This window comes from Drosophila serrata, unplaced genomic scaffold, assembly GCF_035046125.1.
Source record: "Drosophila serrata isolate PLE 108 unplaced genomic scaffold, ASM3504612v1 contig_240, whole genome shotgun sequence".
Classification (NCBI taxonomy): Eukaryota; Metazoa; Arthropoda; class Insecta; order Diptera; family Drosophilidae; genus Drosophila; species Drosophila serrata.
In genome coordinates, this window is record NW_028257138.1 from 11,351,298 (window position 1) to 11,378,550 (window position 27,253).

Consider the following 27,253-nt stretch of genomic DNA (forward strand, 5'->3'; position numbering starts at 1 on the left):
AGAGAGAAAGAGAGAGTGAGAGAGAGTCACAGATGCGGAAGGGTAACGAAATACGGAAATGCGCGACAAAAAGAAGAAGAAACGTTACTTCATAAAAAAATATAAAAAAAAAACATAAGAGAATTAAGGGAAGAACGCGATGAAAAGGAAGAAGAGGAGGAAACCAACCCGAAACAGACATAAAACAGACAACAGCAAGAAAAAGTCAGTCTGCCGACCGAAACGCGATAACACAGTAGCCGCGCTGTGGCCACCAAATAAATAAATACAAATAATTCCATGTTAACAAATTAAACATAGTTAAACATATATTTTTGTACACACACAAACGCGACTTGTACAAATAATTAAGCAAGCCCCAAAAACACCAAAGTGCATTTAATACAAATACAACATTTGTAAATTAGTGCTAAATGAAAAGAAGCAGAAAAAAAGCAATAGTCCAAAAATCATAAATCCATAACTCAGTAAGCAAGTGATAAATAATCGTGTTCACATCGTAACTCATATGTAAGCAAAAAATTGCAACTAATCAATGTTCAGGCATTTGCATTTTCTGTTTGTGTTTGTGTTTGCGTTTGCGTTTACATTCTGCACTTTGTTTGTTAAAAATCGAAGGCAGACAAACAAAGTCCCCAAGAAGCGCGTGCCGAAAGCAAATGAAAAAGTCAACAACAACAATAACAACAACAATACAGTGGGTCTGAAAGCAGCTGATGAACAGTTTGTTATGAAGCTTGTGGGAATATAGGAAAGGGGGAGAGAACAAAGTTGGTGGCCGCCGTTAACCAAGTGAGAGAGCGCCGCCACCCTTGCTAGAAAGTGAGAGAAAAAGAGAGAGAGAGAGAGAGAGAGAGCAGGCGGAGAGAGCAAGCCAAGGCCGGCATTGCAAAATGCTATGGGGAACAAAGAGAGGGGAAAAAGAGAGCATAAAAAATATACTCCCAAAGAATAATGCTAGAAGTTGAGTAATGCAATTCGGCATTAAAATATTAAAAATAATAAGTTAGTATTTAAAAATATTTTTAAACTGATAAACTGATGTAACACAAAATCTAAAAAAATGTTGGGTTTTGTTTTAAAGAATTGTTTAAAAGCTTCTAAGTCTATTTAATCAAAATTTTTCAAGAAAACAGACACAAAAAATTAATCATAATTATATCAATACTTTTCTTTTTGTGAAACAAATATCAGCAGTTTATTTTTTAATATATATATATTATGTAATTCAATATGAGAATAGCACAATTTGTATCTTAAATCTTATGTTGCGTACCAACTTATATGCTTAGGTTTATACTGTTTTCTTCAACACCTTTAACTTGTACATTGTTAATTATAATGCAATGTGATAAATAACAGTAATTACCCTTTTGTATAAAATCTTCTCTCAAACATGCATCCCTCATAAACCGCTTACCTTAATCCCATAAAATGTAGAAGAATTTCTCAAAATTCTTTATTCAAGTGCAGAGCATTGGCATTAGCAAGCCTATTATCATATCTCATAGAACGTTTTATCAGTACCACCGCAGACTTAAGTCGCTTTCAAATTGCAATAAATTACCATGTTCATTTGCTACTTAATGCCACTCGTCAGTTCACCCTCCCCCCACCCCCCTTGCAACGTGTGTCATGAGGAAATTAAGCACACTTTAGATTTCCCACCCACACACACATCCTTCCGCTTGCCATTAATTTGCAACAAATTTTGGCGGTCGCAAGCAAGACTTCCTGCTGCTCTTGCCACAAAATGAAGTGTCTAATGCAATTATGCATTAATTTGCGTCAGCATCACGCCTCCTTATGATATTTTCAGCATTTCCGCAGGATTGTGAAGCCAGAAAAAGGAAACTTTTGCGCCAGCATTTGACAAAATACATTTATACTTTGATTTCCGTATGGCAGATAGCAAAGGGAATAAAAGCCGATATATGCACTACGAAAAAAAATATTTTGATGCTCCTGAATTATTTAAAAATGTATACATAATTTTTCTAAACTTAACTGTTTGGTTAAAAAAAAATAATCTTGTTAAATTTATTTAAACTTAAGAGTTTTGAATCTTTTTTATTCCCCTAAATTCTCTCATTCCCATCTTTATCTTTATAAAAAAATTAAAAGAAAATTCTGTTAAAAGTGTTCCTCTCAGTGTAGCACACACTTAAAACGTTCATATACAGAGCGCAGGAAATGACGATGACAGTTAAATGTGCAGTGCAGTTTGGGGATTCCCCTCGCATTCAACACAGAGGTGGGGCGCAATATGTGTGTGTGTGTGTGTTTGTGCTGCAAATGGTGTGCAATCAAATGGATGTGGCGGAGGAAACTATAATAACGAAGCAGGATCACGAGTATAGAGTCAGCAGTAGGAGCTCAAGAAGCAGAATCAGTAGCTAAAAGCCTTTTTGGAGGGGTTCTTGCCCCCCCCCATTTCAAGGAAGCTGCCTGCCACATTTAGCCAAGTTTTAATTATCGTACTTGAGTCGAAAGCTGGGGCGAGACTAGGTTGTGGCTTTCGCAAATATACAAAGTGTTGGGTGTATTGCAAGAGGAACTGGTTCAGTTAAATGGTTTCATTTAAAATCTTAAAATACAGGATGAAAAGAATAGAGGTTAAAGTTATATTAAATGGTCAACGAGTCGTATACGTTATATTGATATATATATATTTGTCAGAAGATGAAAATAATACAAGTTAAAACTTTATTAAATAGTTATACTGATGATATGATATTAAACAGATAATAAAAATATTATAATTTCAAACTATATATATCAAATCCTTTGGTCAACAAGTCGTATACGTCATAATTATATTGACATAAAAGACAGAAAATGAAAATAATACAAGCTAAAATTATATATATATGTATAATTTGATTTAAGATATTAAACAGATGATAAAATAATGCAAGTTAAAGCTATTTCAAATGCTTTGGTCAATGAGTCGTTTACGTAATATTAATATTTTTTTGACAGATGATGAAAATAATACAAATTGAAATTTTATTAATTTTTATAATAATTTTATGATATTAGACAGATGATAAAAAAATAAAACAAGTTAAAGTCATATATACATATTTAATGCTTTGGTCAACAAGTCGTATACGTAATATTGATATTGATATTTTATTAGAAAGATGATGTAAATAATACAAGTTCAAATTAATTAATGTGTATATAGATATTATGATATTAGACAGATGAAAATAATACAAGTTAAAACTATTTTAATTGCTAAGGTCAATGAGTCGTATACGTAATATTAAAGTATTGCAGTTGTATTAAAAATTTCAATTAAAAACGGGGCAGTGAGTATGAATTATTTAAAACTCTAAACTCTAATATTAAATATTGTTATATAGTACGTTTTGGGATTTTTTTAAAGAAAATAGAAGTTTTAACAAGAAAATATATACAGAAAGTCTCTACAGTAAACTAGAAGCACAACAAAGGTAATATATTTTAATGGTAGCAATGAATTTTCACCTAACTCTTTTCTACTTTATTTAGAAAATGTTTAAAAATATTTTAGAAATTTAAATAGCATCTTCAGTTAATTTTGTGCTATATTTCCAAGTCTGTTTTTTAATTTTCCCTGCAACCAATGAACCAGTTCCGAAAGAAATGTTGCCTTTTTGCCCATTGCCAACTTTAAGTTAATTGTCTGAGTGGTAAAAGAGCAATCATGCATGTGTGCAAATACTTGCGAGTGTGTGTGCGTGTGTGTGTGTGTGCTGATGTGTGGAATGCAACTCCGTCTAACTGTATCTGAGCGTGCTGCATGCCCCCACATGCATATGCATGTACCTACATACATTTATATATACAGTACGGAGAACCTACTGAATCTGTCAGTTTCTGCTGTTGGCTTTTCTTAACTTTTTCCCCAATGCTAAATGCTCTAATTACGCCTAATGGAATACCCAGACTCCCCCCTCATCGTATTTTATTTTTGTGTGCATTTGTGTTTGTGTAATTATTCGAGTATTCTTCAGTTGCCTTATTGTTGTTGTTGTTGTTGTTGTTGTTGTTTTCCACTGTCTGTGCGCATATTCATGACTTTGTTGCCTGTTCGTTGAGTATTTAAGCCAATTTAAATGGACAAAGTAGACGGAACCGAACTCCTGGCGAAGGAGACCACTTGTCCATCCTTCCTGCTAACCCATATCCTTTTTTTTTTTTGGACTGCTCCACATTCGCTATTTATAACACACACACATGCTCTTTTTTCCACCAACTGCACACGAGAAAGATACAAAAAAAAAGGAAAATGTTTATCCCATTGTTGTCAGAATCCAAAGTTTTCTACGCTTTTTTGCTGTCTGACTGAAAATCTGCATAATTGAAATTTGTTTCACCAATTTTAAATGAATATTTCATTAGATGAAATTAAAAATCCAAAGCACAAAAACTGCATTAAAAGTGAAACAAAAAAACGATGCAGAAATAGAACTAATTTTTCACACGAGGGAAATAAATATAAAAGTAAGCGAGCTTGCAGGCATACAATAATTTATTCATGCTAAATATATCTAAACTATAACTTTCACTGCAAATAGAACATGAAATGTTGGGGAAATACTTTGAGCAATTAACAAATTAATTTAAAATTTATAATTTAAAACCAACAAAAACTTTTTCGCCACAAAACTAAAATGCAATAAAAACTTTGGGGATAGTAATAATTGTGGATAAGTAAATTTAAATTAAAAACAAGCATGGAAAATACATTTGAGAATCTGAAATTTATATGCCCTTGCAACCCTACAATTTTCACATTGCTTAAATTAATATTTATCTATATTTTAAATTAAAATTTTTAATATGACAATTTTAAAAACTCATAACTAAGCCAAAAAAGTGTTCATTTTAATTTGGAAAGCTGTTCTATGTTATTTTTAATTAGGTTAAAAAATCTGCATACTTTTTTTTAGAAATTAAAAAAACTTAATTTTTTGCCAAATTTTTGATAAAATTTTCAAAATTTCGAAAAATAAATTTAAACCAAAAATATCTAGATCAATTTGGTTGTTGCTGCTGATCAAGAATATATATGATTTATAGGGTCGCAAATGATTTCTTTATATCGTTACAAACTTCTGACTAAAGTTATAGTTTATAGTTAAAGTTTTTAAGTGCATTGACCTTGCAAACCAAGTTCCCAAAATATAAAATAATGTTTTCAATTAAAACATAGTAACTGAGTTCTTAGTTTAAATTGAAATAGTATTATAAACCACAAACTGCAACAATATATGGGTTTTATGCAAAAGTTTGTTCCATTCTCTGAGAAAAACTTTTCAAGTGTTTTGCTTTCCATCAAACAGCAACAGAAGATTCAACCAAAAGTGCTAATTCAAATTCATAAAGTTGGATTTCTTGGGTTTCATTATCATCTTGGCCAGGCCAAACCACAAGGCTTCTTCTGCTTCAAGTTCTCGATCAACTTTATCTATTATATAGGGAAAACTGTCTAACTTTGCCTACAGCATAACCCCTTTTTTCGGTATAAACAAAATAATAAACAAAACTAATAATTCAATCAAGCCGGGAGGGTCGGCATCAAACATGTTGGCATCGAACCACATCGAACGCAAACTCTTATACGCTCACACCCATTCGGTCTGATTCCAATTGGACGACTGGTAGCATAAAATACAAGCAACCGCTGCGCTTTTTGGCCATTTGCCTCTGCGACGCCGTCTGTGTTTCGTCTGCACACTTCCGATTCGATTTCGATTCTAGAAATACAAATATTTAAACCAATTGCGAGGCAACCGAAAAAAGCAAAACAGTTGACGGCGTTTTCTGGTGGCACAAAGCGCGGCTGCCACGGGCAGCGATTGCAATTCGAGATTCGTGTTAGCAACAGTGGTTATAATCGACAAAACGGTAAAGCGGCTATAATGAGAACAAAGTGAATGGTGTGGAATGGCCAAGTAAACTGTGATAATTTTCCCTCACTTGTGTGCTTTTGATTTACACACCAAAAAAGAAATAAACATTACAACTGTGCAATAAGAAAGCGGCCAATTCTTATCTTATCAAAAAGCAAGGCCACGTTGCGTATGCGTAATGTCTACTAAACATTGTCGATGGAAAAGTAGAAGTTAAGCAGCTGCTACTTACTTTCCCTTTTTCCCAGAGACAATCCCCAAAATAAACCAAAATGAAATGTTACCATTTTCGGATTTTGTGAGCATTTAATTAGCATCCATTAAATGCGTGTGATGTAATTCAGTGTGAGAATGGTGTGAGAAACGTTTAACCATTTGGAAATAACTTAACTTGGCTCTTATCGTGTTCTAGGGTTATTTTCACTCGATAAGACTTCTGGGATAAGATAAATTCAGCAAGTAATTAATAATTGAAACCAAAAAATAAGAATTATGTCAAGATTTAGAAGGAGTTTGAAGTTGTAGGAAATATTAAGAATTAAAGTAAATATTAACATATTGCATTTTATTGGATTTATTATCTTATTCACAACTAAATAATATACTTTCATTTAATTACAAAATTATTATTCTTATTCCTATTTAATGTAATAAAAATAATTGCTTCCTTAATGGTCATAATTTCCCTTAGTTTTATATCTCTCCTCTAACAATATTTAATTGCCATGCTGCTATAGAAATAAACTCTATATAACTTTAAATAAACATCGCATTTGGCAGAAATTCCCCTGGGTTAAAATTATATATGAAAGCGAAAGAATTAAACGACAAAACCATTTAAAGCTGCTGATAATCGGTGGCCTAATTAAATGCAATTGAATTGAATATTCATCAGAGTTAAACAATTAAAACGCAAACACAATTAAAAACAAACGAATGAAGTGAAGATGGAAATGATTGAAAATGAGTGCAAAAAAATAGAACAAAATAAAATTGAAATGGATCCGTAAGTGATATATATATATATTTAATTTCTTTATAGTGAAAATCGCATAATTCATTTTTGCCAAAAACAACAAAACCAAAAAAAGTAAATAATTTAAATATCGCACTGAACGTGATACGTCCTCAACCCAATTAGGAGTTTAAATATATAAATATAAATTAAAGCTGTCCAAAAATGCGCCGCAACATCAAATTGATTGTATTCGTGAGCATCATTTGGATGTTTGTGATGGTCTACTATTTCCAGTCCAGCACGGAAAAGGTAAGTTTTTGGGGAATACAATTTAAGGGAAAAGTTCAAAGATTATATCGGTGGCAATAACTCAACCAGGAACGACTCTAAACACAATTTTTAAACATGAGAGGGAAAAATAAAAACAAGTACTTATGAAGCTCATTTATTCTCACCTGGCTTCAACTATACAGCGTCACTTTCATTTTCCTTTTGGCCAGGTGTTCTTCTCTGTTTTTTTTTTTTTGTGTCTCTGCTAGCTAATGGTGAGCCGTTTTTTAGCTTACCTTTCAGATCATGCAATACCCGGGCAAAAACTAAGTAAACTTCAAAATTGGATCCACCCTTCGCCGTCACCATTTCTTCCTCTTCCGCTTGAGTCATCATTATCATCTTTTTTTTGTTTTTTTGGTGTAACGAACATTGCGTATGCCACCCTGCATAGTAATTATTGGATTTGCTACCGTCTTTGATACTCCATTGTTTTCTCTTTTTTCCTCATTCACACCCTCTCACCTGTCTTACCTGTCGTCTTACGTGTATGCATATAGAGTACCCTCTTCTCTTAATTAGCCTCACGTATCGGACAGGTGCCACCATCTCATCTAACCAACTGTATTTTTTGTCGCTTAATTTACAAGTTTTAATTAAGTTTTTTTACTTATAATAATCTATAGTTTAATGGTTTTTTATTAGGCAAAAGAAGTTTGAAATACATTCTAGAAATTATCTATAAAGAAAACTTATCTTCAAAGAAAATATTGAGTTTTTAATCCCACATATTTCCTTTGAATTTAATCTCAAATATATACTGTATACGAAGTCAGCATACTTTACTATGCGATTTTAAATTGTATTTGTCAGTGGCACACGGGTACTTCAATTGAATTTGACTTGTTTTTGCTTACTTATTTATCCAACCCACAAGAATAACAAGCCAAAAATTCGTTTGTGTTTTTTGTAGAAAAGAATACAAACAAAATAGACTTCAGCACGTTAGGGGGAAAGAAGTCTCTTCACTCTCACAAAATGTCAATTTATTTCAGCAATTTCAAATATATATATATAAATTTTTTTTGTATTTTATTTTGCTAGCGTGCGGAAAGGACAGAATTACATACTCAATAAAATAAATACAACAAGGAGCAACTACAAAGTGACTGAGAGCAATAACAAAAGAAAAACAAGAAAGGAAGTTAACTTCGGGAAAGCCGAAGTTTGTGTACCCTTATAGTTTGCTAATAGAGAACTTAGACAAAAAAGCAGGAATTTATTTATATTTACATTTTATTTTATAAGGATTTTCATATAAAATCGGAATATACATATATGACTTTTGGCTATCACTTACTGTTATAGCCTCTGGCACACCAGTCATATTAGTACTTAAAATCGGTTTTTATCAATATTTTTATCGGATATTTTCAAGTTTAAAAAACTCATACCTTTGTTAAAAAAGAATTAATTTCAATTTGAAAACATTTTCTGTGCTAGTTTTTAAAAGCTTAATTAAATTGCATAGTTTATTTCAGAATATTAACATTTTTGTGTACATAGTTGAAAATTTTAGGGATGTAACCCTTATAAAATTTTGAAAAAATTGGCATAATTTATTTTCCCTTTGACATATCTAGATCGACTCTCCTGTTGATGCTGATCAATAAAATATATGATTTATAGGGTCGGAAATGACTTCTTCACTGACTAAGAGTATAATACCCTCTGCAAGAGTATAAATGTTCATACATATTTTCCCTGAAAACATTGCACACAGCACTTTTTATAAATATGTTTTTTTTAAGAGTGTTTAACAAAAAACCCTTTTAATTTATTGCCCACTTTGAAAGATGCTGTGGCATTCATGGTGCTTCTGTTTTCTACAGAATATTGCACACCAAAAAAAAACTACAATAAAACTGCAGAATCAACTCAGTTGAACACATTTTTTTTAAAGAAGTCAAAAATTTAAAATGAAACATCACAAAGTGTAAATTATATTAAAAGCTTTACAGATATGCGTTCACACTGAAAAAATAAACAAATATATATGGGAAACTATAGGAATATTCTTTTATGATATATTAAAAATATTTAAACAAATTCTTTAATATAATTAAAATATTCAGTGTTATCTCAACACACCGGGTAAATAATATTAAATTAATAACTGATGGCATTCACTGGTATGGTATGCACCCACATTTAATAAGTGTGAAATGCAATAATGCCCTCTGTTAATTACACTTTTGATCTTTTGCAATGATTTTTAAAATTGAGGAAAATAATAATTACAAAAAAGGCAGCAACAAAGCAGAGTGCATTTAAAAAAACTGAAAACGTAAATCTGCACAAATGATGCCGATTATGGAGATGCCTGGTGTGGTGTATGTGAGTGAGTGTAAATGCACACAGCGAACTCAGTCATCATCATCATCATCATCATCATCATCATCATCATCATCATCATCATCATCATCATCATCGTGGTGGTCAGGAGTGAAGTTGCAGCCACTTGTGGACACTTGCCCCATTCCTTCCGGAATCCCCAACAGCAATCATCTTCTTTGCACCACGAAATAATTTTTCATGTAAACTTGATTTATTTGGCTGTTTTTTTTTTATCCCGGCACTGGAAAATGCAGGAAATACTGCCATAGTCCACTCATTGCAATTGGTTTTTCAGTGGCTTTTTTCCCCCACTTTTGATAATCTGTCCTCCGAAGCACGTTTAATTATTAACTTATTCCCTGGCACAAGCTAAATTAAAGCCACAAACTTTGTAGATAAGATTATGGTTTGTTTGCGGGATCTGCAGGCTAACTTTAGTTTGACATTATCAAATATTTATGATCATGAGGAGATAAGTTCAAGTTGGTTTAATAACCAATTCTTTGTTTAGCACAGAATCTTCAAGTACTCTAGGATTTTAAAATAGATTAAGGTGATAGACTTCAGTCAAGTGAAGAGGGAATGTTTCCAAGCAGTGATATGAATATGTATTTCAGCTACAAATGTTTGTGGTGTATTAAATAATACAAGATTAGAGATTACATTATAAATTGTATCTCTAAAACCATTAATTCCTCAATCCTCGACAATCTTTCAGCAGTTTGTGTTTGCCATTCAATGACATTTCATTCATAAGGCCATATCCGAGTTTTTCTGCCATCTCATGTCTTCAACTTGATTCGTAATCGAAACGAGAGCATTGAAATGGGGTTTGAAAGTAAATAAATAAGACAACACAAAAATAAAACATAAAAAAAACTTGCACACACAAGTCAATCACACATTTAATTTAATTTAATTGTTAGCAGCGGGGCGTTGGTTACATAACTGATTGATTAGTTAGCGCCTTTTTTGTTGCTGGTCTTCTTTCATTTTGTGCCTTAATTACTTTGGTTAACCATTAGGAGTCCCCGCAGCTTCTCAATATAGTGTTTGAAATTGAACTTTCTCTTTTTGCGACTAAACTTTTCCACTCGCATCTGGGGTCACGCTTGGATTTGGTCGTTTCTTTAACGGATTTAAATTGAGATGATGCAAAAGAAAGTCAATGAAAATAAGTTAAGTGTTTCCCATAAGTTTTTTTTTTTTTTGATTAATTTCTGGCAAGAATTTTCTCTACTTGCAAGAGAATTTTAAATCCCCCTCTCTGATGCACATTGCCATAATTTCCATTTGCTTGACACTCGAAGATGTCCCAGCATCGTTGGTCATATGCAAATGATGCCATCATAAATGCAAATTTGGACAGAAAACTTTTTCCAGAAGTTTTCTTCTCGATTTTTCACCACATGCAATGCCTGCCTGCGATCTCATATATGTAAAAAAAGGAAATCTATTATAACGACTGTCATTTAACTTTTATGGCCTTGCCGAAAAAAAAGACAGTATAGAGATAGCAAAAAAAAGACTCCGATGGTGTTATAAATATTTCAAGTTCAAACTAAAATACTTTCAAAGACCTTAACGCCTCATGAATTCGATTTATAGCATCATGGATTGGACCATAAAAAAGAGACCAGTTGATGTATATATAATAAATAAATAAATCTGTTTGGCTTTGTAGCAAAAAAGCAAAACTAAACATTTGCGTGACAGAGCAAGTTACGCTCTGGTTGACACTCCACATCGCATTAAACTCACTTCAAAAGAATGCCAAAAGATTCAGCAAAAAAATATATATACATACAAAAGTAATTTGCTCTTGAAAGCATTCGAAATTAACATTTTGGTCGATGGAAATTAATTTCAATTAAGCTCAATAGACGGCAATGATCGGGCTTAGAAATCGAACTGGTTTTTATATGTTTAGAGATGATGACGAAAGCAGAACGATAAAAGATTTGGCTATTTAATCTGAAAATGGGAGTCTTCGCTTCGAAGAGTTTTTCGATTTCTGAGAACAGAGAGTTCCAATTAATCCATGACTGCTAATTGTCTTAATTGCATAAAGTTTTAGATTCTTTTTAGAATGTTAGGTCACTCAGAAAACCATTGAAATAAAGTTTCTCATCTATATTTAACGACAAACGTCTGCTCTCTTGGCCGTTGGATAAATTAGCATATTATCAAACAACTCGCGTTGACTTTTTCAGTTTTGGGACTAAGGCTTTCAATGACAACTGGCCAAGTCGAAAAACCCGCCCAGTTAGTATGGAATTTACAAAGTTCAGTTGCTCATTTGGCATTTGATCAGCATTTTGATTTACTATGAATAATTAACAGGCCAGACTTTTAATTTTGTTTAACTAATTTGCGCTTGAGGTATTAAAGGGGAAAGCGACGGCATAAGGTAGGGATTGGAGGTCACAGTCAGCGTAAATGATAAACTTCTCGCCCGACCGGCTATGGATATATTTAATTTTTGAATGGGCCTAAACCAAAACTGGTTATCTGCCTCTCCATGTGGCCTTTTCTTCTGAGCAGCTGACCATCTGCGACTGCTGCTGCTGCTGCTGCTGTTGCTGCTGCTGCTGCTGCTGTTGCTGCTGCTGCTGCTGTTGTTGCTGCTGCTGCTGCTGCTGCTGCTGCTGCTGCTGCTGCTGCTGCTGCTGCTGCTGCTGCTGCTGCTGCTGCGACTGCGACTGCTGCTGCTGCTGCTGCTGCTGCTGCTGCTGCTGCTGCTGTTGCTGCCGCGGGGGATGTTGCTCATGCTGCTGGCAATGTTGCTCGCTATGTTGCTGTTGCATTTGATGTAGATCCAACTGTCAATGCTGTAATATTCATTCCATAATTGCAGTTACTGTTGTGGCTTAAAATTAGCTAAATGTTTTATGCTGTTCCTTCTGATATCAAACCTTCAATTTCGTTGCAGCTTCTGCTGTTGCTTATGCTTCAGTTTTATCTTATTTTTCATCCTTTGAAGAGTCCTTTGTCTTAACAACCACATCATTTGAATTTTTCCTGGTAATTTCCAATGCTGCATTTGCTGTTTACTTGACAGCTATTGCTCTTGCCGTTGTCATTTCCCCTAACAGCAATTGCAGCTGAAAATGTCAGCTATCGAAGACTTTTCCTAAACGACAAATGCCTTTGCTGTTGATTTTTTTGGTTTTTCCACTGACAGCTGTTGCCACTGTAGATGGCAGCAAATGCAACCTACTGCAAAATTTGGGAAAAGGCTTTTCCTTTAACTTAGGATTTAGAACTTGGGTTTAGCAGCTGCTGCTGCTGCTGCTGCCTTCTTTTTGGCATCTTCAGCTGCTGCGGCTGCGGCTTGTTCGCTGGCTTTCTTGGCTTCAGCCTCAGCTTTTTTCTTAGCATCATCCATTATGCAACGTAAACGTAACTTAACGCACCGAGACAAGGTCGTCTGGTTTTGCTTACCAATTTCACCCTTTATGGGTCTTCTTCGCTTCATTCACTGATCCAATGATGTGTTTTTTTGCACAGCAAATAAATTTGGAATGCTCAAAATATTGGACTTCGAATTAATAATTAATGATATATTTCGTTATAATAAATAGTAATTTTAAATTTAGAAGACTAGTGTCGGAGAACAAATCCAGAATCAACTTTATTTCAATGTTAGTCAAAGAGAACTGTTCAGAGACAACTTTTGCTTGACATACTATGATCAACAATTAAAATTTAAATAAATTTAAAGACTTTAATGTAATGCAAAGAAATAAATTCAAAGACTTCAGTTTTAACTTAAATTTTCTGCGTGCTCAAACCGGTCACGATGCCATCCCCATTGTCCATATTTTTTCTTTTTTTAGGTAGTTGCCTCTGGGGCCACTTTCAATTTCGATTGCTGATTTTTATTGTTATTTTACAACTTGTTTGGACTGCTTCCTATTCCGACCAGTGGCAGAGACCCACAAATGGCATAACAATGATAAATGCGGCCAGGGAAGTCATTTTCTTTGTCGAAGGCGGACAAAAGGAGAGCTGTCACGGCAAGCTGTTTCGAACTGAACTTTAAGGCTGTTCTTTAAATGTCAACGAAAATAAAGGAACCGGTTTTATGATCACTTTTACTCGAGAAAGGGTTTTACAGAATTTAAACAAAAAACGAAGCCCATTTAAGTTAATTAAAAGAGCAGCAAAGATGATAAAATGTAACAAGAGTAAGGTCCAAGGTCTTGAAACCTATTAACATGCATTAGGGTGGCTCCCTAAGGCTAAAATTTGACTTTACTTGACCAACTAACATACAAATAACAAGAAAGGGAAATAAGTTTTGGGAAGCCGAAGTTTAAATACCCTAAAAGTTTGTAGTTTAAATATGGGATTGTATAAAATAATAATCATAACTAAGCTTGAATTATTAGCTTTCTTTGAATAAATATTTATAAATTTATTATAGTATTTATAGATATTTAAATATGACAATTTTGTAAAGAAATCCAAGTTTAAGAATCTCATAACTAAGTCAAAAAAGTATTAATTTAAAATCGGAATGCTTTCTCATGTTAGTTTTTATTAGATTAACAAGTCTACGTACTCAATTTCAAATGTAAAATAAACAAATTGTTTTCATTAATGTTTGCCCCTTAGAAAATTTAGTAAATTTTTAAAAAATTAAAATTTTGCCGGACATAGCTAGATCGATTCCCCTGTTGATGCTGATCAAGAATATATATGATTTATAGGGTGGGAAATGACTCCTTCACAACGTTACAAGCTTGTGACTATAATGATAATACCCTGTAAGAGTATTAAAGTATCCCATACAAAAACATATACATGTACCCCTGTGACCCAACATACCACTTAACCGGGACTCGTCTGAAAAATTATGTTACCAAAAATAAACATGAAAAAACGCTGCAAGACGGCCTGCCTCTGTGTGTTTGCCCAACACTCGTCACTCGGATACGTCAACTTAACGTGTTTTGCGTCATAAAGTTCAAGTTCATTATGACAACCCGGAGGGCAGAGGAGGAAAAATCTGCAACATCCAAGACAGCGTCGTAACAACCAGTTAACATCTCTCACATGACGAGGGGGACAGTCCAGTGCGGCGCCCACGAGCCGGCGAAAAGGAAAACAAAGGCTGAAATAACAACACTTTTGGCTAAGTGCTACTTGCTGACGATTACACAAAAAAAACCAAAAACAAATACCATAAAAAATTGTATGGCTTTTTGTCCCTCCTGATTTTTTTTTTAGAGGGGGGTATTAAATAATTATTATTTAATGATGGGCAGATGCCAAAGCTGAGAAACAATCCGACGAATGCGGCGTGGGAATGACGGGAGCAACGGATGACTGTTTAATGTGGGTCAGTAATTGACCCATTTAATTGTTCACCAGATGACCTTCAAAATGTTGGGGTTTTAGATTGCAAAACAAATATAAATTATATTTGAAAATAACAAGCATTTTTTAATATGCAAGCCAATTATTGTGGAAAATAGTTACTCAATGTTTTAATGCAGTTTTTATATAGATAGAACCATAAAAATATAAATTTTTCTATGCTATTATAATACTATTAAAAGGATATATCTTGTATTCTATTAATAGGAACTTGAAAAAGATTCATAGTTTTATAATTCCACTCTCATTTTAACCGGTTACTTTATTTTACAAATTGTACAACTTTCACGTAGCCCAATGAATGCCAATTTTAAAGACACCCATTGACATTTTGATTCCGGCAAGATCTTCTTTCGTGACTCACAGATCAACAATAATACATTTAAATGTCAATTCAAAGATGATCATTTAAATATATAAATTTTAAGCCCAAGTACAAGTGAAAGTACAAACTGGCGATAATAGCGGCGCAGACAATTGAACAAGTCGAGAAAGTCCAACCAACGACGACAATTCAAATGCATGGAATACTGTCTCCGTTCGTTTTTATTTTTTTATTTTATCTCCCAAAAGCCAACTGAATACCAAAAAAAACTGCCTGGTTGTGGGGTCTTTTTCCTTCTCCAACTTAAGCTTTTTCTGCTGCGATTTTTGGACATTTTCAGCCACTTAAGCAGTGGCATTCACCTCCGTTTTCTGTTCAGCTGTTGATAGTTTATTTTTTTGTCTGGTTTGCTGCTCATTTTTTACTATCTAACAGTTGTAGTTTTCTATGTTTAATTGTTTTTTAACAATTTGTGGGCGTGGTTTGACGAGATGAAAGGGTAAACTTCACGTATTTACATAACAAAATAACATATATTTATATGTGTATTTTTACAGCAACCTGCTTAGATAAACATATCAGTGAGTGTCATAAATATTTGTTTTAGATTTTATTCTGCCCCACTAATTACCAAATTAAATTGAATAATTCATCATAAGCTATTGACGCTTCATTAAAAACAAAATGTGGTTCCCTTTAAGCTTCCAACAAATCTCTGACAGAATGAAATATATGAGCTCTTTCGGGTATTAACACCGCAATGCGTCGAACATTAAATATTTAATCCGTTTGATAATCGCGATTTGGTTCATTTATTGAAATGCGGTTAAATATTTAGCCGCATTTTGGATCGGTTAATATTCTAATTAAAGCATTTGCCAACTAGAAATGGATGAACACACCAAATTGGCATTGCAAATAAACAAAGACCGCAACACTGACCACACCAGATGACAATGATGATTACCATGATGATGAAGATGATGATAATACTGATGACTATGAAGATGATGAGGATGATGACGTGGCACTTAATGGGTCGGGGTCATCTTAAATGTGAGTGTCTGCAGCTTCCCCGAACCAAAACGAATTTGTTTTTCCATTTTCTACTGCAACCAGAAGCGAGAGATAAAAATTGTACATATTAATATGACTCCTCATTTGTTTGTTGGTTTCTAGTTTAGCATGGTTTTTTTGTTGTTTGCTTATATTTTTTTGCTATCCAACTGTCGCCAGCTTCTGGCAATTTGTCCACAAATAGTGCATCCATCAACTGATTGTTGAACTGCCTCGAATGTATCTCTTTGTACATATCCGATGGCAGGCCCTGAGTGAGTTCACCCTTGCCTGACTGATGACATGTGCCGGTCTATTTGTATGAACAGTGAAAGAGTATCTCAGACTAAAGAGATATATAGCCTTCAGAAAATGTATATAATTACCACAGAGATGTACTTATATTCCCAAAGAAAAATATAATTCAACCCTTAAGTACTAGTATCTTTAAGTTTGCTTTTTTTATAATCATAATAAATACTTCGATTTTAATGTTTCTTTTTAAATTTCTTAATTATTTATAGCATTATTATTTACACCACTGTTCGTTTATGGTTTTCCTATATTCCTTCTTTTTTCCGAGGGCGTTCCCAGCTGCTTTTTGTGCTTAATCATTGAAAACTCTGTTTGAGTCACTGCCAGACGAAATGAAAAATAACCAAAGACAATCAAATGGAGACAAACAGAGACTGACATAATGGAAATATACACACAGACAATATAAATGATAGATCCCATAATTTGTTATAGTTGTGTTCTGTCTATATTTGAGTTCGTTTCAAGTCTGCTTTTAATGGATGACCCACTTTGGTGGCCACCAGTTGATTATAAAGTGAGTTAATAGCTTATAGCAGGCGTGAATTTCTCAGTCCAATTTCCCCCAGTTGGCCTTAATTGATTTTCTTTTTTCTTTCTTTGGAAAAGACTTGATTCTTTCACGGGGATCAGAGACCAGAGACATGCAATAAGCCATTGTCTTGACTGTGAGTCACAGACTGAAATTTATGCAAAGCACTTCAATATATTTTATGAAGAGATCTCTTGTCGCAGTCCCGTGTCTTGTTTGGCTTTATTGAGGCGGTTAAGGGGCTGGGGTGTTGTACAAGTCGTAGGCACTTAGGCAAAGTCACTCTCCGTGGCAATTTTGGGCATGCAACATCCCCCCCACACGAGACCTCAAAACATGCAACAGCTGCCGCTTGGCTGCAACTTGCAATTTATTGCAGCTTCATCTGCTCAGCCACACCAAGTTGCAAGTTGCAAGCTGCCAAATGTTTGTGGTCCCCCAGCAAAGTGCCTCCGGAAAAGCCATCAGCAAGATTTACTTGAAACAGCAGGCCAGCTTTAATTTTAATTGGAAAATACTCAACACATTCAAAAGTGTTATTTGAGATTTCAGAAAGTCGTTCTTCAGCAGATGGAAAATCTGGGATTAGGTTACTCTATAACTTGAAGTATTGCATCACTTAAGGTTCAATAAAAATTGTTATTATGTAAAACTAAAACCTTTAAAAATGTCATTAGGACCACCTATAATCTATACCTATTAGACTTCAGGCTCTCCTTTTGATGACTGATTTATGGCATGACCTTAACAGAAATAGAAAGGAAGATCAAGCCGCAGGCATAAAGCAATAACTATATATATATACACTTAATAGTTTTTTTGCAAGACAAAAAATAATAATATAAAACTTGTTTGCTGCAATTGCAGCTGCTGTCATGAGGAAGCTCCTGTCACTGCTACCCATCTTGTGGTTGTCCAAAAATAAAAAGAGAAGTTTGCCTAAAGGGTTCGAATTTCAGATACCCAGTTGTTATAGTTATATAAAAAAATATTATAAAAATATTTAGATTTTAAAGAATTTGTTTAATTAATTTGGTTACTTAAATAATCTAGTCTTCAGCTCAAAATACTTACCTAAAGTCATATTTTCTGTTAATATTTACGTTTCAAAATTCCTTTAAAAATCATATTGCTTTAAAGACTAATATATTAATAGTATTGGTGACATACCTTCCCCCCAATTAATTCCCACAAAAACAATACACCCCTTGAACCTCATTAGTAAGGGGTACAAAAAGTGGAACCAACCAACGAAGATGCCACACAAATTTTGCTACCAAAACAATTTGCGATTGTTGCTGCCGTTGATGCGGCCGCAATTTGGTTGGCCTGGCCCACAATTTCCATGCCACAGACGAGTGTGTTGCATAACTGCAGTTTGCCACTGCCGCTGCTTCCACACAATCATCCATCAGCGGCAGGTTCGGGGGAGTGGGTTCAAGGGGTTTAAGCACACATCACATGTGAGTTTTGGCCATTAACTTGTTGGGTCAATCCATCGCTGGTGTTGGCCAAACATAACAGATAATTATGGTTTCTGTTGCTTTGAAGAGGATCCAAGAGCCGCTTTCATGGGCCAGCGAACACTTTACACGATTTTCTACTTTGTTTTAGGCATCGACTCATCATCAGTTTTGGCTTTATTTTCTTTATTTTCTTCTTGACATTAAAATGTGGTTTAATGTTGGCCCACAAATTGGCCAAAAAATGTCATTAATGTTTGATAAAAATCTTATTTCCTCTAGGCCAAGTTATTGCCTTTTGTGTGTTGTAATCAATCATAAAAGTTAAAAAGGAAATGGCTTGTTAAGAGTGGTAAGGAAATTGTTAAACATTGAAAATATAAAATTGTTTTTTGATGGATTTTTTTGTACAAAAAACTGCATTAGTTTCCATAAATCAATTTGCAGACAAAAACCCATTTCAAATATGCTTTTCAATCAACCGAAAAATATTTCCAACTATTTAATTGATATTCAAAAGAACGGAGACGCCGGGCATCACAAACTTTTTGATTATTCTGACGAAATATGAGACCCTTTTTTGGTTAAATAAACTTTTACCGAAAATGTCTGGCCAAAACTGAATAACAAGATTTTCCTGAGCCCATGTCATGTGGCGTAAACAATTTTTTGGATCAAAGTTCGAGTTCAATGGTCGGAATGGTTGTTTGGGTTTTTCTTGTTTTCTTCTGACTGCAGACTATTAGAAGTATTTTTTTGTTGTCAATATTTTCGGTTTCAAATTGCGTGCGTAGACTTTTAATTGAATTTTGTTGTTCTTGGGGAGTGGCCTTTGATTCGTAATGCAGAGAAATGATACGGCAAACTTGAGTCCAAGATTGCATTAAATGATAAAGTTTCAGCCATTTGTTCATCGTTTTTATATATGTTTCGTGTTTCTTGTATTGTTTTTTATGGGTGAAAACTAAATTTGATACGTTCCAATTACTAAATTATGCAGTTAGGAGCTTTTCCCAGCTCTCCCAGGTCTCTTTCGATGTGAAAATCATTCAGCTGGAAGACTGCACACACTCAGAGAGACTCACAGCCGCAGTAAAATGTGAAAAAAGCAGCAAAATAACACGAAAGCACCAACCGAGATTAAAGAAATCTCCGCTCCACTCTGGGGCTAAACAAACAGACAGAAAAATAAAACCAAATAATGGTTAAGGTTGAGTGAATTAAGGGGAAACAACATATAAAAGCAAATTAAAATCGTGGAAAAGGTAGAACTCGGGGGGAGAACATGTAAAATTGTCACTAATTAGAAAATGGAAATTCACAATTAGGAAAATATATTCATTAGAATGCACATAAAGTTTATTGTTCAAATGATATCAGCATATTCCATTTGTTGCAAGAGTGTGATTAATAACATTATTGAAAGTAGCAGCTCTTTAATGAAAATTTAAAAGGTAAATTCTCCATCGCCACGATCCTGGTTGGCTTGCTTTTCCTCAGCAATTTCGGCCAGCATTTCCCTGGTCTCGCGAGCCAAACCAATTAAAGTTCGCAAATCATTCTCCAGAGTTAGGATTCGCTTGCGTTGTATTTCAATAACTTGATAATAGCGGCAGCTTCTATCTCCACGAGTCTGGGCCAAATTGCGCCAATAATCCAAGTCAGCATCCTCGGGAATTGCCTCCTTGAGAGCTCTATTCAGGACCAATACCAAACGGGCCAGAGTTCGAAAGGAGATACGTGATGATGACTTCTTAGACTTCTCTTCTGGAGCAACCAATGGATCACCAAGGGAGTCCAAAGATTCACCAATGATATCATTGATGAGCGAATGGGTCGAAAAGTTGGACTTGAGATCCGAATCAATGGTTGAAGCCTCTGCCGGAGGATCCAGTGAGTCCTGCTGCTGCTTCTGCAGTTCCTGGATCAAATTGTGGGCCATTGTAAAATAAAGGCTTCTTAATTTTGAATATATATTTTGTAAAAGGCTGTCTACAGCTTGATGTAAGAGCAGAGAAATCATTCGGGGCAAAGGTAGTGTCCCAGTCAGGGTGAGTTAATAAGACAGAGCTACTTGTTTCTACAAATTGTTTACAAAATATAAATAAATCGTTATTTATCAGAGTTTATCTCTGCAGTTCATTAAAACGCGCTTCTAACAAATCATTTAAATGGTAGAGACAGACACAAGTTTCCCATTTGTGCCATAAAATCTGCTTCAAATATTTTCATATTTTCTCTTTGACCCCAAAAAACAATCATTGCCATCAAATGGCTCTGAACTCAATAGAAAACAATTTGTTTTTCTTGGCTATTTCATCTGTATTTGGTTGCAAACATTGAACCCCAAAGTTGACCAAAAACAAAAAGACAAAAAACATAAATGGCAACTTGTTGCTCTGGTTAAACTTGACACAAACTTGTCGCCGCCAATAAAGTTGATGATAGTTAGTTTTTTTGTGCTCACAGCTAATGACAATCTGCAGCAAAAACTAGAATTTGGTGAGCTTGATTTTGACCGTTTGAGTGGGCGAAAAAAAATACAAAAAAAAAGAGACTATATCATCTTTCTCTTGACGTCAGACACATCATTTTTCAGCCATTATTCTCCAGAGGCTGTCTATATATAGACTTGACTTGCAATGGTTGCTTCCCCAAAGGACAAATAAATTTGCAAATGGAGAGGAGAGTTTTGCATTCCTGTGATAAAAATAAATCTACTTAAGGAGTCGAAAATTGATGCTAATTGGGTGAGCAATCACCAGTATTGGCCATTAAACCCGGTTGCATATTGCTCACCGAGTTCAATTGGCCATTTTGGCGACCACAGTTTCCACTTCAAACAATGAAACTAATTAAGATTCGCTTGCCAGGATATGGGAAATGCCAAATAGCTCTCTATATTGGAGTGAAGGAGTAAAGTCCTGTGGCACACAAATGCCACACAATGCATTTCCGATGGCGTCGAGCTTAAAGGCTTATTCCTTGGCCACCGCATTCCACTCCCCCCAGAGTTCATTGTGTTTACTCTGCGTATTCGTAATCTGATTGGTTTATGAACCAGTTAAGGACACCATTTCGACTCCAAAGCACTTCATGAGTTTGATTTTGGGAGAGCACACCGCCCCTCAAGGTGTTTGTCATATGAAATTGAAACTGTTTTCATCGAAATTGAATAGAGGAAATTGAATACCTAAATGAAGTGCGAGAAGTCTAATTTCCTTGCGTTTCTTAGGTCAGAACTATAAGAGACTGTTTGAAATTTGATAAAATACTTTATTCTTTGAATTTAAGGCTACAGACAAGTGATGTAAGTGCATTTTCAGGTAAAATTCTAATAATTATTTTTACAAATTTAAGAAAACTATAACTAATAGCTGTAAAAGCTTTAAAAAACATTTAGTAAACTATTATATCCCCCTTAACCTTAGTCAAGGATCTCTTCTGGAGTAAACTAATCCAAGCATGGCCCATTTATTTCCCTACAGAACTCTTAAAAGCTTTCCACAAATCCAGCTTCATCGATAGACCAAGAAAAGGGATGCGACATCTGTTGCCACTCAGAAAAAGTAAAAGTATTTCATTGGAGTTAATTCGAATGGGGCTTTTATTCGGCTAACTGACCCCAAACTAAATTGACAAATGAATCATTTCACTCTGCCGAACAGTGACCCAATTCTACGGCTCTCTCTTTCTGAATGAAACCGTCTGAGGGTTACGATTATTAATTGTCCTTTTGCGTTGAATCTATTTGTCAAGAGTTTTGTCAGGAGCTCCTTTATCGGCAGCTCTTCTAACGCTGATTTATGTGTGGCAAAAGCGTATTGAAAGCGATTTCACTGCGTATGCGTGATTTTAATTTTAAGTAGAGCGCTTTTTCTGGCTCTTTGAGTTCGTTTCTCTCTCTCTTTTTCTTTGTTGCCTGCTTTTGTGGGACTTTCCCCATTTGAGTTTCGCTTTTACTTGAAACATGTTGCCTTTTAGCCACGCATTTGAAACGCATTTTTAACACACAGAGTTAGTCCCCCTTTCAGGGTTAGTCCACTTTGGCAATTCTATGAAAAGCGATTCATTTGAAATGCAAGATCTCACCCAACAGCTTTGGCCATTTAAAATATTTTGTGTTGGCACTTTTAAATAATTTATTTAAACCTGACTCTCAAGAAAAGACTCCCTGGATGGCTTTAGTTTGGTATGAGAATTGTAAGATTTGCTGAAAACGTTATTTTTTGTTGTCTGCTCAGGGGCATTGTTGTCCTTGTTTTGTCTATCTTTTATATAGAACCAGACACATTGTCATACACTTCACTGGTTATTGAATGTCACCAGACTTGAACTTGTAATTTACCTAAAAAAGATTCTATATTAAAGTAAACCAAGAAGGAAACTTTATTTAGGCTTTTAGTAGACTTTATTCCTAATTAAACAAGAAACAAATATGCCTGTATTTTATACCAATTTCCTGCAGCATCTTTAAGTAAAATGTTGGCACTGGAAAACAATTGTTTTAGGCCTTTTGTGTTGAAAGGATTTTCATGTTATTTTAGCCAGGAATCTGGGGGGCTTTGTTCAAAACTGGGTCGTGGTCTGTGGCAACATTTGCAATTTATAGATTATTAATCTTGGAGCCAAACACGAAAACTGTTGGGAATGGTTTTGTTACTGGGGGTCCCCAGGACTGTTCAGTTTTGTCCTGCAATGTTGTGTTGCGAGCTGGAAACTTTGGTGAAACTTTGCCAGGACCTGCACGAAGGCAGCACCAACCAACCCTTTGCTACACTCCAAGGAAATGATTCTTATGTTAAATATAAATAATAGAAAATATTTAAGGCATAACAAAACTAAAGATATGAACTAAACTTATTTCGTGATAAAAAGCAGAATACTTTGTGGTAAATTACATTAATTTTCCACAGATTTCCCTCACATTTTCCCTACATTTTCCAGTGCATTTCAATTGCTCCCAGTTGAGTTGAGTTATTGCCCCCGAACGAGCGTCAACGTCGCCAATGTGGCGCAGATTAAAGAAATAAATTAAAGCACTTGTCTCACCCTCCACCACTTCTCTGTGTGTCCTTTTAGGTGGAAAATCGAGCGCTGCGACTACGTGAGGTGGCCACCGCCATGCAACAATATCAGGACGATTCCTCATCGGCGGCAGCAGCAGCAGCAGCCTCCACGGCCCGCCAATGGGCTCCCGCCGGTGGAGGAGCAGCTGGCAGCGGGGCCGACGATCCCGGTGGCAATGTCATCCTAATCGGCTCCGTAAAGGACTTTGAGCGCAACGCAGTCCATGGCCTCAAGCTGAATGGCATTGTGGCCCTGGAAGAGACATCTCAGGTAATGAACTTTAATGAAATTCATTTTTGCTTTGTTTACTCTGAAGTAACCAATAATTATGGTTTATATATATAGAATTTATTATTCATGTAATCATGTAACTAAGAGTATTAATCGGAATCTTTTCCCTATAACTTACAGGGTCTCAGTGGAGGCACAGGTGGCCCTGGAGGTCGTTTACCTGTGGCTCCCAGTGGTCGAGGCACTGAAATCGAATACTTTGATGAGGCGGGCTATATTAGAGCGGGGTCCCTGCGCAATGGCGAAGATCCTTACATCAGGAATCGCTTTAATCAGGAGGCTAGCGATGCTTTACCCAGTAATCGGGAGATACCAGACACCAGGAATCCCATGTAGGTTACTTTGTATACTTTACTTAACCTTCTCTTATTTAACTCTTATTAAATTATGCTTTTAATGACCAGGTGCCGGACCAAGAAATATCGCGAGGATTTGCCCGAGACGAGTGTCATTATTACCTTCCACAATGAGGCTAGGTCCACTCTATTAAGAACCATTGTGAGTGTCCTGAATCGCAGTCCCGAGCATTTGATAAGAGAAATTGTTCTGGTGGATGACTACAGTGATCATCGTAAGTACATATAAACTACAACTTAAGCTTAGACTTACAAAAAATAATTTTAATAATATATTAATATTTAAAATTGTTAATTTAAATAACCTTTTAGCTGAGGATGGTCTGGAGCTGGCCAAAATAGACAAAGTCCGTGTTATCCGTAACGATAAACGTGAGGGTTTGGTAAGGTCAAGGGTTCGTGGTGCAGATGCCGCTGTGAGCAGTGTCTTGACCTTCCTCGACAGCCACGTCGAATGCAATGAGCAGTGGCTGGAACCGCTCCTGGAAAGGGTTCGCGAGGATCCCACCCGAGTGGTCTGCCCCGTGATCGATGTGATTAGCATGGATAACTTCCAATATATTGGCGCCTCAGCCGATTTACGTGGTGGCTTTGACTGGAATCTGATCTTCAAGTGGGAATACCTGAGTCCCTCGGAGCGTGCTGTGCGGCATAATGATCCTACGACAGCTATTAGGACTCCAATGATAGCCGGTGGCCTTTTCGTCATTGATAAGGCGTACTTTAATAAGTTGGGCAAATACGATATGAAAATGGATGTTTGGGGTGGTGAGAATCTGGAGATTTCATTCCGTGTTTGGCAATGTGGGGGTAGTCTGGAAATTATACCCTGCAGCCGGGTGGGTCACGTTTTCCGGAAACGGCATCCATACACTTTCCCTGGCGGAAGTGGCAATGTTTTTGCAAGGAATACAAGACGTGCGGCAGAGGTTTGGATGGATGATTATAAGCAACACTATTACAATGCTGTGCCGCTGGCTAAAAATATTCCCTTTGGCAAGTGAGTACTTTGGAAATGAATTTCTTTTACTAAAAAAGAAAATATCAATAGTTTTAGATGAATTCTTGAAATATTTCTTTAAGCAAAATATATATTTTTCGTGCACAAATAGTTTATTCAAGTTATTATGTTTTCTTTTTCCTTTTAATTCTCACTCAGCATTGATGACCGTTTGGCTTTGAAGGAGAAATTGCATTGCAAGCCTTTTAAATGGTATCTGGAGAATGTATATCCTGACCTGCAGGCCCCCGATCCACAGGAGGTGGGACAATTCCGCCAGGATAACACCGAATGCTTGGACACAATGGGTCACTTAATCGATGGAACTGTGGGTGAGTGTGACTTTTAACTAAATAAATAGTAATACATATTAAATTATATAATGTTTATAGTTAAAAATGCAATTACTAACCTTTGAGCAATATTTCATATTATAATTAAACATTTTCCATTCCTTACACCTCATAAAAAAACCCCCTTAGGCATCTTCCCTTGCCACAATACTGGCGGCAATCAGGAGTGGGCTTTCTCCAAGCGTGGCGAAATCAAACACGATGACCTCTGCCTCACCCTGGTGACCTTTGCCCGCGGCTCTCAGGTGGTGCTAAAGGCCTGCGATGACTCCGAGAACCAGAGATGGATTATGCGCGAAGGTGGCCTAGTGCGGCACCACAAGATCAATGTGTGCCTGGACACCAGGGATCAGGCACAGCAGGGAGTGAGTGCCCAGCACTGTAACTCCGCTCTGTCCACGCAACGTTGGTCCTTTGGCAAGTACGCGTGAGAGGGGAGAGAGCTGGCCGGACCAGGCTAAGCCAGGATAATGACGATGATTTAGCCAGATCGGTCGTGATATATGTGCAAGTCGATCGGGGAAGCGATGCGGATTGTATGTGTACTGTATGTGTACTTGTAATGATTTACCCAAAATGTTGATTTGTTGCTGAACGGAAGACACAGACGACAGAATACCCTCACCACACACAGGATTATATATTATAGCTGCATATACATTTATATGGAATAAGTTCAAGTTCTTCAGCCAACTTTGTCATCTCAAATCAACTGCTCCTGGGGAGGGTTTAAAACACACACACACACGGCGAAGCATACAAAAAATGTACTTAGACTGATTAATTTTTTGTATACATATATGTATAAAAAAAAAGAAAACAACTATATGAAAAGTGAAAAAGAACACATGTAAACCTTTGGCAGCTGAAATGTAACTAATTTGCACAGCACTCACACTCACACACATTCATTCAAGTCAATTACGATATATGATAATCCGTGTCAGATTACTCACAACCCCAAGCTCAGAGTCTTCTCAAAAACCTTGTACTTAAAATAAAACATCAAATGTTATCATTAGTTTTAATTTACACCTAAGTGAAATCATTTAAATCATTGACAACAACGGTATGAAATATGTGTATGTGTATGTATATAATGTGAAGCAGATATTATTATTTACAAGGGAAACAAATTTTAAAAGCGAATCGGTTTGACTCCTGTGTTTTGTTTGATAGTTCGAATTTGCATTAATCATTTAAGCTTTTACAATGAAAATGAATTCGCTTTTTTCACTAAAATTCCTTGTTTTGTACTATTGATAAAATGCAAATAATTAAAAACAACAAAACACGAAGAGGAGTGAAGAAAACAAAACCAAATATTGTGTATCTGTTTGTGTGTGTACAATGCGTATACTCGACAAGAAACAAAAATGAATGATTAAAAGTGAACTTTTAATTTAAATCAACTAAAAATGCCACAAAAAGAAAAACAATAAATGAAAGCATAAAAAAAGAATACATATGTACAAAGACTTTCCTTTTGGGCCAACGGTGCGTATGCTTAATGTAATTGCTTACATGGCGAGGAGGAAGGGGGCCCAAAATGGGGGCACAGCTGCCATCAAATCTG

The 27,253-nt window shown here is 35.5% G+C and overlaps 3 protein-coding genes across 5 annotated transcripts; 1 reads left to right on the forward strand and 2 right to left on the reverse strand.

Annotated features, from left to right (window-relative positions):
• Pgant2 (polypeptide N-acetylgalactosaminyltransferase 2) lies at positions 1 to 26,511 on the forward strand. Of its 3 annotated transcripts, XM_086831467.1 has the most exons (9): positions 228 to 510; positions 5,473 to 5,901; positions 6,949 to 7,173; positions 23,690 to 23,947; positions 24,089 to 24,300; positions 24,373 to 24,539; positions 24,637 to 25,324; positions 25,484 to 25,656; positions 25,807 to 26,511. In XM_086831467.1, the coding sequence occupies exons 3-9, from the start codon at positions 7,087 to 7,089 to the stop codon at positions 26,106 to 26,108; spliced, it is 1,887 nt and encodes a 628-aa protein (XP_086687593.1). In that variant the 5' UTR covers positions 228 to 510; positions 5,473 to 5,901; positions 6,949 to 7,086; the 3' UTR covers positions 26,109 to 26,511. The 3 variants fall into 3 exon arrangements, with proteins under 3 accessions (XP_086687594.1, XP_086687595.1, XP_086687593.1); XM_086831468.1 differs by lacking the exon at positions 5,473 to 5,901 and having other exon boundaries at positions 1 to 510; XM_086831469.1 differs by lacking the exon at positions 5,473 to 5,901 and having other exon boundaries at positions 53 to 467.
• On the reverse strand, positions 11,829 to 13,192 carry LOC110178060 (uncharacterized). Its single transcript, XM_020945067.2, has 2 exons — positions 12,447 to 13,192; positions 11,829 to 12,362 (listed from the first exon to the last, which is right to left on the reverse strand). The coding sequence occupies exon 2, from the start codon at positions 12,336 to 12,338 to the stop codon at positions 12,039 to 12,041; it is 300 nt and encodes a 99-aa protein (XP_020800726.2). The 5' UTR covers positions 12,339 to 12,362; positions 12,447 to 13,192; the 3' UTR covers positions 11,829 to 12,038.
• Positions 19,949 to 23,568, reverse strand: LOC110183798 (uncharacterized). Its single transcript, XM_020952153.2, has one exon. The coding sequence runs from the start codon at positions 20,628 to 20,630 to the stop codon at positions 20,055 to 20,057; it is 576 nt and encodes a 191-aa protein (XP_020807812.2). The 5' UTR covers positions 20,631 to 23,568; the 3' UTR covers positions 19,949 to 20,054.
• Positions 26,512 to 27,253: the final 742 nt, after the last annotated feature.